General features: G+C 37.0%; 1 protein-coding gene across 6 annotated transcripts in view; it reads left to right on the top strand.

Annotated features, from left to right (window-relative positions):
• Positions 1 to 17,570, top strand: part of PPHLN1 (periphilin 1) — a 76,740-nt gene that overhangs the window by 1,146 nt on the left and 58,024 nt on the right. For 4 of the 6 annotated variants that reach the window (XM_048926549.1, XM_048926563.1, XM_048926573.1 and 1 more), the window contains exons 2-5: positions 3,330 to 3,372; positions 4,734 to 4,825; positions 9,576 to 9,755; positions 10,659 to 10,720. In XM_048926549.1, coding sequence (XP_048782506.1) covers position 3,372; positions 4,734 to 4,825; positions 9,576 to 9,755; positions 10,659 to 10,720 — 335 coding nt within the window. In that variant the 5' untranslated portion in view covers positions 3,330 to 3,371. The remainder of the gene's footprint in view (positions 1 to 3,329; positions 3,373 to 4,733; positions 4,826 to 9,575; positions 9,756 to 10,658; positions 10,721 to 17,570) is intronic. The other 2 variants (XM_048926582.1, XM_048926586.1) reach the window with 1 other exon arrangement.

The raw sequence follows: 17,570 nt of genomic DNA on the forward strand, positions 1-17,570 counted from the left end.
GAATTTCCTCTAACAAACAGTGTTATTGTGCTCTTCGTATCTGTTGTAGTTTCCATGGAAATAAATAGGGGGCGTTACTTTAGTAGCAACCTACATGTTTCAGCACTTGAAGTCTGCTCTCTGATAGCATCTGGGTAGGCTCTTTGCCCTAGGTGGAGTTGTGATGTAAAGTGTCGTGATTAGTTCTTCAATCTAGGTATTTGGAACTTCAAGGGAGCAAAGAATCTGTGGGAGGCATACAAAGAGATCTGAAAGTGCTGAGTAGAGCCGGAGGTATTAATTCCTCTTGCAGAAATACTCAGCATTTCTTGATACTTTCAAGCATCAATGCTGAAAGCATTACAATTTTGACCTGTTATGACAATGACACGGTGAGCTGACATATTTTGTTGTCCATCTGTTCATGCTGCAAGGTGGAAAGGCATTGCAGAGGTGGTGTTCTGTGCAGATGTTGTATTAGCAGCAATGGCGGAGCAGTCCTATTGCAGCATGGCAGGATACTCTTTTCATGGCGTTGATAGTGAGGAAGGATGGGGTATTGGTAACTGTGGGTGTTCACAGAAAGATATAAAGATTAATGTTAATATTAGCTCCCAAAGCATTCTCTCCATTCCTATTAGGAAGAGATGGATTCTCTCTGCATTTCTGTTCTAGTTTTTTTTTTTTTTTTTTTTTTTAATCAATACTTTTCTCTCATAGTTCTGATGCTTTGAGTTATAATGGAGAACTGTGTCTGCTCAGTGTTCTCAGCCTGCCCCAAACTCTAGTTTATCCATTTTACTTCTTGTCTAACTAGGAATGCCAGAGTATATTTGAAGAATTATCAAATCTGCATTCATGGAGTTGTTGGAGCAGGTCCAGAGGAGGGCCATGAAGATGATCAGAGGGTTGAAGCACCTCTCCTATGAGGAAAGGCTAAGGAGTTGGGGCTCTTCAGAGTGGAGAAGGCTCCGGGGAGACCTTATAGCAGCCTTCCAGTACCTGAGGGGGAGCTACAAGAGAGCTGAGGATGGACTTTTTATAAGGGCAGGTAGCGTCAGGAGGAGGGGAAGTGGCTTTAAACTGCAAGAGGGTAGATTTAGACTAGATATTAGAAAAAAGCTCTTTACTGTGAGGGTGGTGAGACACTGGAACAGGTTGTCTGTCCAGTGAGACTGTGGATGCCCCCTCTCTGGAAGCACTCAAGGCCAGGCTAGATGGAGCTTTGAGCAACCTAGTCTAGTGGGAGGTGTCCCTGCCTATAGCAGGGGAGTCGGAACTAGGTGGTTTTAAGTGTCCCTTCCAACCCAAACCATTCTCTGATTCTCACTGCTGCAAGAAGAAGTTGCATTTTCAGTGTGTCTATCCTCAAATAAACAATAGGTGGCTGTTGTGAAATTGGCCATGAGAAGAACAGAGTCTTCAGCATCTTTCTTATGTCTTACTTATACAGGATCATGTATTTTTTTTATTTTTTTTTTATTTTTTGAGGACTTTCCAAAACACAGGAGGGACAAGATTAGTCCATGTTTGTCAATTGTCAGAGTTTTTGTCACATTAGCAGTTGTTACAATTGTCACAGTAACAGTACAAAGCCAGATGTGTTCCAGTAGCAGCAAGAACAGTACAGCCGCCTTGCCTCTGGATTTGGAGCATGGTCTTGGTATGGCAAGAATTAGCCATCTGGGGTATAAAGCTGCATGTTTTTGGAGCAACAATATGGATTCTGAAGAAGGTTGATAGCATACACTGAAATATTCGAAACCCTGGTGAAGTTGATATTTATAGCAGTGATTAAAATCGATGTCTCAAGAAAGTGTAAACAGACAAGAATGATGTGCAAAACATTGCAGAGTAATGGGATGTTTTCACAAACATCAGCTTTTTTTTAGCTTGTTAATGTTGCTTGGGAAGGAAAGAATAATTAACTGTTGATCGATGAAGAAAACTCACTTGTGTAGAAATTTGACGTTTAAGTAACCTGTGTAATCTTCATGATGAAGAAAACCTTTTAGTGTTAGCTCTGCTACAGCAGTGCATAGCAAGATGCAGCTCTGTGACAAGTGGAGCCAAGCCAACCTTGGCAGCAGGCCGCCACAGAGCAGCCTGTGCTGCATCCATACAACGGCTTCTGTGTACAATGGTGTAGCAGCTTTTGAGAACATAAAGAACTTGCTATAGCAAAAACAGTCAACTTTGAGCAAGAACAAGGAGAAAGTGGCTTAAATTCATATTGCAGGTCATTGCATTTCATGACAGTGAAGAAAAATCAATTATCTTTGATGTATGTGCTAATAGAAGATGATGTTAGTCACAGGGAAATTAAGGTATGAAACAAAAATAAGTATTTATTTCTGATCTTTGTTTTGAAACAAGATTGTCCTGAGAGAACAGGTAATGTAGTGCAGAAAGCTTGAGGTTTGCTACCATGAAACCTTGTTAATGGAATCTTCTCAAATTGATTGGAAATGTTTTGGCATGTCATCAATATTATTAAAGCTGTATGCTGATTAGGTCACATTGTTTAAGAAATCTCTACTATAGAAACAGATGAGGTGTGTTCAGAATGCTGAGAAATGTGCTTTTCTCCCTTTAAGTATATGTATGTGCGTGCGTGTGTATATATATATATATATATATATATGATTATTGTATTTTGGGTAACATCCTCACTTTCATTGGTTCCATCTAAAATCTGTCCATTTAGTCCTCTATATAAACGTTTTTTTTCCCCCTTTTTTCTTGCCAGTGTTTTGGACAGCATACTTGATAATTGGTTGTCTTATCAATTGTCACCATTTTCTTCCTAATTGAAAATCTTCTCACAAGAATTTTTTTTCATCCCTCTTTACCTTTCCATTCTTTCTTCTTCTCTATAAAATTGTGAATATTTTTTTCCTTCAGTCCATTGGTGTTTGTCATACTATGTTCTATCTTTTTTCTATTTTTGAGGTGTCCAAATACTAATAATTCTTGCAAGTTTCAGTATTTTTCTAAAACAGTGATAGAAATGGAAGTGTGGGCTGTGCTATCTTATAGTCTGTAATGGACCTGTACATGAGTGTGGGTGATTGCTACCTGGAAAAAGGTCATAATAGGAAAACAATGCTCTGAGTATTACTATTTTTTGTTTCAGAAAATATACCTACATGAATTTAGCTGAATTTAGCTGACATTCATATTCTTTCTAAACCGAGTGTAGTGAATTACCCTGTGCTCACCCAAACAGAGTAAGAGGGATGGGCAGCAAAGGGATTTAGATTTCAAATGTTTGGTTTACTTACAGAAAATTAATTTATGAGATTATATGCATTTTTTCACTAATTTCAGTTGCTTTTTTTTTTTCCCAGGTAATGGGTCTTCAGAGGCAAAGTCTCTAAGACTAACAGAAAAGTGAGTATGCTGGTGATTGCTGTTATTCATAAGAATATATAGCTGACGTGGTGCTACCTCTGATTAGAGTTGATAAATCCCTTATCTTGTTGATTCTTGACAACTCGGATAATTGTCAGTTTTGTATAGCCTCATAAATCTATCTCCAGGTATCTAATTTCAGAAAAGAAAAATAGCTAATGTTAATCTCTCCTGAAAATATCCTGCTATTTTTTCTTCCTGTAGATTATTCTTAATTGCTAGAACCCATTGTGAAAGGAAACATTGAGAAATGTAATTCTAGCAGTTTCGTAACGATTTTCAGCCATGTGTGTTTTACACTTTTTTGCCTATATGATCATCAAAAAGGTTTCAGCTCCTTGAATTTGTGCTGTCTAATACAGCGCGACTAGAATCATTTAAAGTATTGGTTTATTTTCACCTGTTATTAATTTATTAATTTTGATTTTGGAAGTCACTATTTTTTTGAAAGAGGAATCTCCATGATCTGCTGACTCACAGTTTAAAACACAAAATCTTCATGTGAAGAATGCATTTAATTCATGTTTTCAGAACAGAGTTTTGTGTTAATTGATTACTAACTGATAACTGATTGTGTTGTGCCTTATCCTGCTTCCAAAAGGCCAAGATGATAAAATAAAAGTTTTACATAAGAAAGCATGAATTCTTCAATCTAATAAAGATGAGTTAAATTCATTTTTTAAAAAAAAAAGTTTCTTTAAAAAACAGTGATAACAAAATTGCTGTAAGGATTTTGTGTATTTCTACAATTGATAATAGAGTGTGTACAGATGTCACTAGGACTGTTTACAGTATCTGTAGATCTTGGATTTATTCTGATTATACTGCACTAATATCCAGTTCTTACACATAGTGTCAATTATTTTTTTTAAAAGCGAGTAACAGAACTCTGTATAAACTTAAGTATGAGTTTGCCACAGATCTCAGCTTTATTTAAACCCATTTTCAGGCTGTGTAAACTATCAGTGCTCCAGCTTATATTTTGTGATGGAGAATGCAGATGTTGTTTTCATGACTACAAATTCTGACTATTTTAAACTACATCTGTCATCACTTAGAGGAAGTTCACACTGGTGGTTGTTGGTACTGAAGAAGTTTTGAACAACACTGTTATCAGAAATTTTATTTCTAGTGCTTTGCCTTAAATTACTTACTCATTAATTAGTTTATATAACTAGACAGATTTATAAGGACCTCATTTAAAAACAAATAGCGTACAGAGCTTATGCGTAATATATTACCTTGGGAGAAGCCCAAGAACCTTTGTTTCTATGCTTAGTATCCTCTCATCTATTCATGACAAGTCTGGTTTTGACTCATTGGTTTTTTATTGTCATCAGTGGCATATCGGAGAGATGAAATGTGGTCTGAAGGACGATATGACTATGAAAGACTTCCAAGAGAACGCCTTCCTCCAAGGTTTCATCCTGATGTATGTCTGTACTTCGTTTCTTTAGCGTTATACCACTCTACTGCACCTTCATACTGTGACCTGTTCCAGAAGAGCAGGATTTTTGTCAGTTCTGAAGTTCCTGTTAAACCTTTGCATCATGGTTGTCCAACCTTTTGGCTCACCTGGTCCACGCTTAGTGAAAAAGAAATTCCCTTGGGCTGCATATAAAATAAATAATGTGATAGTTAATGTTTAAGGTTTTTATAATTAAAATAATTTTTATTTTATATTTTATATTTATATACAAAACAGATAATTCTAAGGAAGGCAACAAAAACATAAAACTGGTGCGACGTTGGACTTTGTTTTTGTGAAACTAATGCATCAGTTTTTGGTTTGATGGCAGTGGTTGCAATTCTTAATGAACTCTCAAGGTGTTCATAAGAGATGATTGTTCTAATTTTACTCTTCCAGTTGTTCATCCTTGAAAATAGTTGCTCACAAATGTACGTGCTGCCAAAAAAGTGATGACATGAATAAGGTGTGATTGTGAAGTGAGGGACGCTTTTCTCTGATATATCTTAAGAAAGTCTGGTAAAGAGGAGTGATCAAGTGTTTCTTCGAGTTGTGCATCTGATTACAACTTTATACTTTCCATTAGAAAATTTACAGGAGGTGTACTTACGATGAAAATGAAATCCCAAATATTAAAAAAATACGTTTCAAAAATCTTGAAATCCATTCTCAATTTCCTTGATCAAAATGCAGAGCACAGCTGCATAGTTTCCACTGTTCACAGGACTGTGTTTAGCCATTGTATCAAAATGTGTAAAATTATTTGCCATAACTTGAGCTTGCTGTAATTTGTTTCATTTTGAATGCTGTTATGATTTGAAATGCAGTGCAGATAGTTGATTTTGATCTCAAAAGATGTGTGTTTAACTCATTTAAATGAGCAGTCAATTCCACCCAGAATGTTATTCTGTAGCCGTTTTGCATCTTCATATTCTGACACCAGTTTTCCTTCTAACTCCACAAATGACTTAATCTTATTTTACAAATTGTAAAAACTTCTAGCGTTTTAGCCCAACTTAACCACCTTATTTCAGAAAGTAAGGTAAAAAACAACAATGCCCCCATAATTGACATCCATACTTTTAAGGAAGTCCTGGAATTGGAGATGAGTCAGTGCCTTGGGCTTTATGAAATTCACTGCTTTGATGACATTATAACATGTCATTGTTTCTTTATAATGGGTTTCAGTTTGAGTGTGTGTGTGTGTGATGGGTGCAAGCAATGCACTGTGCCCTCCCTGGTATTCTGCTGTTGCCTCTGTGTTTTGCAACTGACTAATGAAACACAGTACTGTGTGATTTTTTGCAATATGAAAAGTTAATGATCCTGTAGGGCTGCATTACTAACTGTCTGTCCAGGGTGGCATGCATGGGTTGGACACTCCTGCTTTTACATCTTCTTCTTTGTCTTAGTTTCAGTGGGGCAGTATTGTTTTCTTCAGAGTGTCAGGTATGATGCTATGCTTTAGTTCTAGAAGAAAAACAAAGTTGATAATGCTCCAATCTATACAGGTGCTGTCAAGGCCACAGTGAAACCTGTTCTAGTATTAAATGTGGAGATTGTGGCCCTGCCTGTGGTGGGGAGGGGTTGGAGATTCATGATCCTTGAGGTCCCTTCCAACCCAGGCCATTCTGTGATTCTGTGTGAAGGGCCCAAGGAGCTGGGAGGAACAGAATGAGGACAGCTGACTGGCTGAAGGGATTTTTCAGCAATTAAAGTGTTCTTTTTAAAATAATTTGTGGAGAATCAGAGGTCCCACTATATTGTCTTTTCCCCAGGAATTTTCTCTCATGTTCATACATCTCAAACCACGTCAGAGGTGGTAAAATGGCTACTATTGTTCTTGTCACCAATGTAGTTTTCTATTATGATACTTACATACTAACATACTTCTGGGTTCTCTCTCATGTTTTCAGCTTCTTTTCTAGAAGCATACTACTGTAGCATAACTACTTATGTAGTCTTTTTGGTCAAATAATGCACTAGGGGTTGGCTACTCTGTGATGGTTTTAATGCTTTTTACAGACAACACAACAACATATGTACTTTTTCAGCAAGCTGGAAATCAGGTTGTGTTTGCTTATGTTGGTTAATCAGTTTCTTCTCCAGTATATGTATCAGCAGTGAAATGCAAGAAAAGCCAGAATGTGTCTTCACACTTTGTTTTGTCTGTATACTTGCTTTTTTTTTTTTTTTTTTTTTAATTAATTGATATTTGGCTTTTGTAATGAATAGCTAATTGCTAACTGTTGTGGCAGCGACATTCCTGAATTTTTCTAGTCTTTTGAGCTCTACAGGGACCTAATTATGATGTATATATTATGGAATTTTACTTTAAAAGTTTAAAAAAATAAGATGCATTCTTTTGCTTACGTGGCTTATGTGGCGAGGTTTTTGTAGCGGGGCGCTTGAGGAGTTGGCCTTTATGAGAAGCTGCCCCATAGCATGTCAGGCAAAGCAAGATCTGAATCATTTTCTTAGTGGAAGATAGATAAAAAGCTCCTTCTTGTACAGATCTGCTGGTTCAAGAGAACTTGCAGGCAGTTTCTGTCCATGCAAGGCTATGCCATTTTATCTGCGTTCACATGCAGAGGTCTGACCTAATTCTTGCTAGGCAAGTAAAGTGGAATTACATTATTATTTCTCAACCATATGAAAACTCTTAGCATTTGCTCATGGGTTAGGTATTGGATCTGGGACGTGCCACTGATAAGGAAAGAAGTCTCACTTGCTTGAGAGAGGAAGAGGCTGTCCTAATCCAAACGTGGATGTTACTTACACAAGTTTGGATTGCTGTAGGAACACATGCTTTCAGAGGCTGGTTAACAGCAAAAAGTTAGGAGCACATCACAAAATCTAGTATGTCTTGAGCTCTTAGGTAACTGTCCTGCTGTGATGGGGACTACTGTAGGAGATAAAAGCACAGAACAGTTCTATCTTAGCTTCAGAGCATATCTCCTCTGAAAAAATGTACGTGAAGTTTGCCAATGAGGTAATGGTAGATCAAGCATTGTGGCTGCATGGTAATTTGTGTATAGTGTGTAATAATTTGCATCACCATGGTAGTAAGCTGGTTTTGGGTTGCCCTCTAGTGAATCTGTTGCTTCTCTCTGAATCTCTCTGAAATCAGAACAATATTGTTGTTTTTTTGGTTTGGGTTTTTTTCATGATCGTGTTTTGTAATTTGTGAACTGAATGTATTTTTCTGCCAAAACTATTGGTGCATTCATTATCTTGTGACTTAACACTGTTAGGAAAAAAAAGCAGTTTGGGTCTCTTTCCCCTCCCTCTCAGTTGCACCCGTACATTAAGTCTGCATTTATAACTTGTTTCTAAGCCCATGGAAAAGATGACTTGCTAAAGGAAAAAGATTCAAAAGACAAAGTCTTCAATTCATGTTTCCATTTGCTTTTTATCTGCAGTGGCTTTACATAATACTCAGTTCTACAGAATTGAATTTGAATCTTTTGTAATTGTGCAATTTCACCTTAATAAGCAAAAAATCTATTTAATTGGTAAATGGTGTATGATACTGTACTTGAAAATGTAATGCATTGATTTCTAGCAAAAAGCCATCCAAAACCTGGTTGAGAATAAATCTGAGTGATAAAAACTGTCTGTCACTTGAATCATTGGGTCTCACACTGTGTTATGGTGAGAGGATGCTTATCTAATGAAATCATGAAACAAGGACAGTCTTCACTATCATTTCTATGGTGTAGAAAATGTTATTGATGTTAAGGAAATTAATTGTTTTCAGATAGGCTCTGTTTTAAGGGCATGACAGATGTGACTTTAATGTAGAAGTTGGAGAAACATGTACAGTAAATGCGTAGAAAATTTAGTTGACTACTTTAAAAATTCAGGGTAAACTGTGTTGAGAACTTTCCCTTTGTGGTTAAGCTTGCAGTACTTAAGGATTGCATCTGAATGGTGTCCAAATGACAACTTATTCCACCGTCCATTTGGCATGATCTGATGATCTGTGTTCTGGGCTGCATTAAAGAATAGGTGGCCAGCAGGGACAGGGAGGTGGTTGTCCCCCTCTACTCAGCTCTTGTGAGGCTCCATCTGCAGTGCTGCGTCCAGGCCTGGAGCTGTTGGAGCGGGTCCAGAGGAGGGCACTGAGATGATCAGAGGGCTGGAGCACCTCTGCTATGAGAGAAGGTTGAGGGATCTGGGCTTGTTTAGCTTGGAGAAGATTCTGGGGAGACCTCATTGTGGCCTTCCAGTATTTGAAGGGAGAGTATAAACAGGAGTGGGAATGGCTGTTTACAAGGGTGGATAGTGATAGGACAAGGGGGAATGGTTTTAAACTGAGACAGGAGAGATTTAGGTTAGATATTATGAGGAAGTTTTTCACACAGAGGGTGGTGACGCACTGGAACAGGTTGCCCAAGGAGGTTGTGGATGCCCCATCCCTGGAGGCATTCAAGGCCAGGCTGGATGTGGCTCTGGGCAGACTGGTCTGGTGGTTGGCGACAGGCACATAGCAGGGGGGTCGAAACTAGATGATCATTGTGGTCCTTTTTAACCCAGGCCATTCTGTGATTCTATGTTTTCTATCTTTCAGTGATCCTTGATGTTCTTCTGTGCTTATTTTAGCTTTGAAATTATTACAATCCACTATGTAGAAATAGCGTTTTTACTTGTATATTCACTATACATTTCCAGATGCTTAGAGAAGTATGCTTTTATTTGTTTTGTGGTTTAGGATGAGTACCATAGAATTGTAAACATCATGCCCAAGAAACCGCCACTTCTTGATAGACCTGGAGAAGGGAGTTACGGTCGCTATGATGATTACAGCCACGCTGAGTACAGAGACTATGAGGAGGGTCGTGGTTTTGCCCATGAGCGAAGAAGTGGCCCACCACATCGAGGTGTACATAAGGTGATTTTTCTCATGATTATGGTGTTTGTCACTGAATTAATGCTTGAACGCTGAATGATTAAAATATTTTTTTCAGACAGAGTGTTGTTATTTCTACTGTTCTTCTCATAAACTGAAACACAGAAGAAAAAAATACCTAGGTTATACTACTTGGTGCTTTTGTGCAGTTACTGTGCCTCTGAGACTCGTGATGATATGGTGATACACATATGTTACCTTTCATTGTTCCTGACTACTGTACAGGCTTGGCAAAGAGTCGTTGTTCTGGTCTGTGGTGAGCTCAGAGTCTGACGTGGGACAACAGACATAGGCAGAAGTCCTCTGCAGTGCAGTGCAAAGTTATCTGGAGTAGTGATTGCAAAGATCTTTGTTGTGTATAATATCCTTGCACATATGACTTACAGAATGTTACCTACCCAGCCTCCTTATTTGCAAAGTTGTTCACTTGTTTAAATTCTGTAGTGATGCTGAGTGTTCTGTTTCTTTCTTTCTTTTTTTTTTTTTTACCAGTAGTTACTCTTAAAAGATCATCAATTCTGACTTCTCTGAGACAGTTGTTCGAACTTATGTAATTTCAAGCTAGTCCTAAGTATTTACATTCCAGTGACAAAATTTATTTTTTAAAACCAGGGCTCACTTACATGATTTAGAAATTTTATACCACACAAAATACTTTTTTTTTCTGTAGCATTGCAGAGTTACTCCTTTTGGTGGAGGAAGAAAATAAGAGGAGGTGGAAGGAATGGATAAACTAAGAGGAGGAAGTCTTCCTGTGAATGATGAATACTGTCATTGTAACTCATTAAGTACTTCGCTTATGCAGTAAATGAGTATCATTTGGTAATATATTTCACGGCTGATGCTGAGATGCACTTCAAACATTTGTCTCTGTATGTTTTGCAGGATGAGTCAGGATACAGATGGCCAAGAGATGATCATCCTATGAATCGTCAGACTCAATACAGGTATTATATAAAACTTCACAGTAATTGCTATGGATAGGAAGGTTTGGAGGCCGTCCGTTCCAACCTCCTGCTCAAAGCAGCTTCTGTTAGTGGAAAGATTAAGGCTTACTCAGGTGGGATTTGAAACTATGAAACTGCTGGGAAGTTTTAATTTCAAGATATTGAATGTTGCTTAACTACAAGGGTATTGCTCAGGTTCCTCTTCCTGAAATTGTTTAGGCATATTTGCTTGAAAGAGTGAAAAGTTAACTGTTGTGCACATGCTGTCATTCTGCTTATGGTATTGGATAAATGCCTGTTCTGAATATCAATATGCTGTTGTTGCAACTGTTAGAAACCCGTGATCTGTTTCAGGTTTCCTCTTATTTCCCCTATGAAAATCCCATCTTTGCTACCCCAGACTGTTGAATCAAAGCTCTTTTATCTAGTAAATTTCTTGTCTTTTTGTATACATATGTATAAATATCCCTCCATGCAGTATAAAAAAAAAAGGTTAAAGAAGTGCTATTTTATAAATAATCTCTCATATAAAAATTATCTCACAAAAATGTGTTCCAAGCTGTAGATTTACTCAGATCCCAGTCTACCTTTGAATCTAGAAGATTCATATGTATGCTTAAATGTAGAAACAGAGAACAGTTCCTCTTGTATACATTTGTCAGTCTGCAACTTGACAGCTTATGTTTTAGGAATTTCCTTAGTTAATCTTACTGTTTCTTAGTATTACATTTTTTGTTCACATAGTAACATCAAAACTGTCATATTGTGACTATTGAGAACATTTTTGTGTGTTATCAAAATGGTTTGTAGAGCAGTGAATTGATACTAATGTGGGAAAGGACATCTGTTCAAGTACCAGATGAAGTGTTCTCAAGATATGTTGAAATCCACAGAATCACCAAGGTTGGAAACGACCTACAAGATCATCCCATCCAACCATCCACTGATCACCAATAGTTCTCACTAAACCACGTCCCTCAACACGACGTCCAAGCGATCCTTGAACACCCCCAGGGTCGGTGACTCCACCACCTCCCTGGGCAGCCCATTCCAGTGCCTGACCACTCTTTCTGAAAAGTAGTGTTTCCTAACGTCCAGCCTGAATCTCCTCTGGCACTGCTTGAAGCCATTCCTTCTAGTTCTATCACCAGTTACATGAGAGAAGAGGCCGACCCCCAGCTCACTGTAACCTCCCTTCAGGTAGTTACAGAGAGCAGTAAGGTCTTCCCTGAGCCTCCTCTTCTCCAGACTGAATCCAAATTAAATAAATTCAAATTAAATAAATAAATGACATGAAAGTCTGCATTTTAATATTTGTTCAGTAAGAATAGGAACTGTGATGATAATATCTTTAAGAAGGTAGGCTATGACTGTAAGTAATTTAGTACATCTATGCAATCAGTCACACATTTATCCGACTTCAGAGAATTCTTTGGTCTGTCTGATGTTTGTTTCTGTGACTGTAGTACTTTAAGGCCACCATAGAGTGGAAAAATACCTGATCCATTTTAAAACTCACTTGGGCAGATAGTGGATAGTATTCAGTTCATTGTTTCCTTGTTGTGATGTTGTTTTCTTAGCTGTCGTGATGGGTCTGTACCTCAGGTTCATCATATCTATGAAATGCAGGAATGGTATTAAGCAGTAGTATGTCTGCAATGTAGTTTGATAAGGGATTTTTTAAAAAACAGTATATAAATGCACAGAATAGTGGCCTGCTAATAGCAATGACAGTAAGTGTTACAGGGCTAGGCACTAAGCAACTATTCCTTTCATAAAGATTCCTGCCCCCCTAAAAACAAACAAACAAACAAACAAAACAAACCCCATGAGCAACTAAAATAAATAAAAACAACCCCTTTATACTCTGTAAGGATCCATGTGCTCTGGGCTTCAAACAAAATTACATTATTGGGGCTAGAAACAACTTAAAGTGTTTTAAAAAGAAGTGTTCTATGTAAATTGCTCTAGAATTTTTATGTCTTTCACTTTAGAACACAAACAAAAAACATGTATGCAAGGGAAAGGGAAAAAAAACAAAACAAAAAATGAGTTAAGGCGAGGCAGTTTGTTTTCACAGAGAACAAGAGTGGCACCCAGTGGTCAAAATGATTGTCTTAAATTCTTCCAGATTTCTTCCATTTAAGAAGTAAGGACAAAATGTCAGCTCATTTTGCTAAATACTTCAGTGATGTTGTAGTGGAAATCCCCCCTCATTCTATATTATATATTTCAGAATGTCTGACTGTTGCACAACTGCACTGCGAAGGAACTTGATAGATATATTTGGCTCAATGGAGATTATTGGAATGTATTTGCAATTGAATGAAGCCCTACTGATTTGTTATATAAATAAGCTTTATGTCAGAAGTCTCTTTGTATAGAAAGCACAGGAATAGTAAGTAATCTTGAATGTCAAAGTCTGTGATCAAGCTGCTGCATGTTTCTAGCATGACATAGCATTACATGGTAATAAATACAACTTTTTGCATATTGCTCACTATTGAGCTACATAGTAGATCTCAGTAGAGAAAATCAAACTTTGTACGTATTGTCTCCTGCACTGATGGTGCTAATTGTTTTAGGTTTCAAAGATATCTGCATTATGAAACCTAATATTCAGAAATGATTGTGCATGAAAATGCTATCTCTGGATTTGATGAAAGACACTTTGCAGAAGTTTTTGTGGAGTATGGATAAGTGGTGGTGTGCTTTTGTTTTTAGAAGTAGTAAAAGGAGATGTAAGATTACCTTTGCCAGAAATACCTCTAAAAAAAAGGAAATAAAAGCATGAAACGTAGCTAGAATGTAGTACAAAGTGAGATTTGTAAAACTAAAGATACTGGGAGACTTGTAAAATTAATGGGTTTTCATAGTCAGTACAGTTACTGTAAATTCTAGAAAGAATAGCTCTTTTATTGATATAAATAACCAGAGGGTTTTTTTTTTGAGTATTTTAAAAGACTCATTCAGCAGCTAAAAATCTGCTCTAAGAACTTGTCAGTGTTATGTTTAGCGTTTGCTCTTAAATGTTAATCGTTCACACTTTCCTACTTTGATTTTTTTGGCAATTTAACTGGTAAAGAATAGTTTTTGGTCTGTAGCTCTTTTCATTTATTTTCCCCCATTGTCTTCGTTCTTTGGAATGATGAAAAACATTACTTAATATTTTTTTTCCAAGTAAAAAGAAGCTGCTTATTTGGAAAATCAAAAATCCTTAGATGGTGCGGAATTTTAGGGGGTTTTCTGTGTTGAGGAAACCGTGTTAGATCTTTATTATTACTATTTTCTCCTTGAGCTTCTTGATTTTTCCTTACAAAAGAAAAGAAAAAAAAGATGTGCTTGCTTGAATTGCAATTGCTCAGCAATGGCTTGAGCATCGTGACAGCTGACCAGCAGCAATTCTCTGTGAGAACATCTCTGAGTTGCCTGTGGTCTGCTACTGAACGTAGCACTGCTGATAGTTTCACCCTTTTCAGTTCTTGAGAGTTGTTAGCTCTGTTTTATGCCATGCTCAGTGAATAGCTCACATCCTGACGTGGTTTCTTTTTGACATCTTATTTTATGTATAAAAATAAAATAACTCAGAAGATTTGCTGGGCATAGACTTCAGAATGAGTTCTTAGCCCTCTTTCTCCAGGGCTGGTCACTAAGGGATTCTTTCTGAACTCAGAGACTGATGTAAGTTGTGCAACCTTACAGTCGCAATTTGGTTTGAAGTTACGCACCTCTTGGTTCAATTCTAGTTGGCATGTATGATGAATTTTACATCAAAGCAGAATGGCTTAGTTGCTGAGCTGAAAATTATCTGTATATGTGATGGCAGTTTTGATGTCTTGATCACTGCTGCTATGAGAATTGTGAAACTTAAAAATTATGAGGGGAATAGAGATCAAATAATATGACTTCTTCATACGTTTATCTTTTATTGATGTTGATCACTCTTCTGGGACTGTGTTATTACTTGTCTTTAATGATATATCAAACTCATTTATTCAGAGTACTCAAAGGGATTATTTTCATGCATGTCACATTTTTGGAGAAGCATGTATTGAAGAACTCCAGTGTTCCAGTACTTCTGAATGGGCCTCACAGGATTGGATCTTATGTACAAGTTTGTTATTATGAAGTGAGACAAACTGTTCTGTCTGAAATGCCTTAGAAGATTGTTAGCTGCTGTTGACTTCAATCATACCAAATTTTAATCCTTTTGAGTGTTCAGAGCATTACTTCATTCTTTTTTTTCAGCTGCACTGAGTTTCTTAGATTCAAATACGTGAAACTTGGCAACTTAAAAGGGGTAAGACTCATCTTCAAAGAGAAATTTCAAAATAACGCACTTGTAAATCCCAGCTATACAGACATGGAATTTAATACTTTAAATTATCTGAAGTACATATTTTTTTCCATAAGCACTGCCATATTGGTAGACAAACCATTCTTTATCAGTAGTAATGGTGTTTCATGTTATATACACTCCTGAGAACGGACTTGCACATGAGATTTTGAATATCTTCTTGGTAGTTCTTGATATGAATGTGTTTTCCTTTGCTGAGGAAGCCTACTTGCAACTTGAACTCCATGTATTCCTTGGTGGTATTTTAAAGTTTTATTTTTTCCATATACTTCGTGAAATCAGGAAGTAGTCATACTCCCGTCCTTAATACTAATACATGTGGATGTAAAATGTTTCTGCTGATCTGTGGAGTGCCCAAGAGGCATTTTATAATAAATAGAAATGCTAAATTAAAAAATATATATATATGTTCTCTCTTTAGACTAGTAAAACATTATATACCCCAGCTTTTTAGAGACACAAACCTTCGCATAAGTTTGTGTTTACTGAAGATCATGGGGAAGCTTGGTAGGTCCACCAGTTGTGGCCTTCTAATCTCCGCTTGACCTGCTGCTCCATGTAGTGATTCACCCTTCCAGTGCGTTATGTGGTAATAGGATGTTCTAGAGAAGGGGTCTAAAGATTGTACTTTACAACAAACATTATTTGTTGGCAGGAATGTTCTTTTTAAACCAAAACCATTGACTGGAGAAACTCCAGCTGGAAGCTGAGGTCCACTGACTCTTCTCTTCATAAAAAACAGGATTTAGTAATGAGGATTCTGTGAGAGAGTTTTTTTTTTTTTTTTTTCCCCAGACGTGTTGTAGCCTAAGGCACTTATCTTTATCACTATGCAGTCAGCTTTCAGTTATGGGGGGTAGCTTGTTGGTTTTTTTCCCTGTAAGCATTCAGTGAATGAAATGAAACAGCAAGCCTATTTAAATATTTTGTACTCATTTAAAACAACACGTTGTGTTGTGGGAGGTCTTTGAGCTTCAGATTTAGATTTTCTTGTGAAGCAAACTGATCTTTGTCTTGCTTATAGAAGTTTAGCCAAAGGGATTTATGAGATGGTGCTAAAAATGTACATAAGTTTACTGTTCTGTTGCAATATTTGACAGGTCTTCAGGGACACGGTACAAGAACCTCATTCTTTATTAAAAAGCATGTGTGGAGGGAAATAAATATGGCAGTCACCCAAAGAAAATGGTCTTGTTTTTGATGGAGGTTGATAAGTAGAGTTCTAATCATATTCATTAGCACATGCCTTTAAAAAAAAAAAAATATCTCTGCCAGAACATTGAACCTCTCAGACATTCAGGTAAACTACTAGAGTAACTTACGCACATTCATACACAAAGTTACAGTTTCCTTATAATAGGTCATTGTAGTAGATTTGTTATACCTGTAAACTCCAGGCAAGGTCTTGTTTGCTGAAAACTTTTAATTCAGAAGGTTGATTGTATTAGTCTGCTGCTCAATTAGTTTACCTTGGCTTAAGATTTCTTTTTCTTGGGGGGGGGGGGAGGGGAAGTGGTGAGGAAGTCAAATTGTTTGGAAGAAGATAATAGGGGATAGGTAAATTAAAAAGTAGATTCCAGTTTACATAATGTCATACTATACATTGTAACTTGTGCAGTAGTCATATCAATTCAGTATTTTCTTAGACATGTTTTCTATTCCACCACCTTCTCACTGATTTGTTTACAAATGGATTTTATAATTTGATTTTTGTTACTTGGCCAAAATCGTACGTTTCTGAACTCATCATGAATGCTTTTGGTTCCTTTGTACCACAGGTTTTTCTTTTAAATGGATTTTAAGAGCTTAGTATTTTAAAACTTCCCTCTTCTGGCTATGTTTAAGAACTGTTTAGGGCTGTGCAGTATCGCAGGGCAATGCAGTTGAAAGTAGGAGGATTTCAGTTCTGTCAAGCCCATTAGGTGAACAGGGTTTTGATTGTAGAATTTTTGTGTTTCCACCCTAGTGTGAAAAAATATGAAGATGAGGTAAAAACATCCTCATGTTGTAACTGGGTGTTTCTGCATCTTTTGACTAATTATGGGATTATTCTTCAAGGTGAATGTAGCTTTTGATTTCACCTACTAAAAGTTGTTGAGTGATTGCTTCTTATTTTTAAATATTTTGTTAGTACAACTGTTGATTGTGGTCTTTGTTGAAGACCTGATTTCATTTATATCCTTGTGGAATTTTTCATTCTGGCTATGAAAGAGGTGTTCTCTTTAAAAAGTTATGTACTGGTAATTTTCTTGCTCTTCGGGGATCCTGAAGAACTATGATATAGTTGCCTGTGCAATCTCTATCTCTGAGTTGGTGATAGGGAGTGAGTGTTCAAACTTTAATATATTCTTAATATATTCTATATAGTCTTAATATATTCTATATTGATTGTTCAGTTTTTTCTTTTAATCATTTCTCCTGATGAGCTTCCGAGGTTGATAGTATTCCAACTATTGAACCACAACCCTGAAACCTCCCACAGGAGTCTGAGCT

The sequence above is a fragment of the Lagopus muta genome, chromosome 1 (genome assembly GCF_023343835.1).
Source record: "Lagopus muta isolate bLagMut1 chromosome 1, bLagMut1 primary, whole genome shotgun sequence".
NCBI lineage: Eukaryota > Metazoa > Chordata > Aves > Galliformes > Phasianidae > Lagopus > Lagopus muta.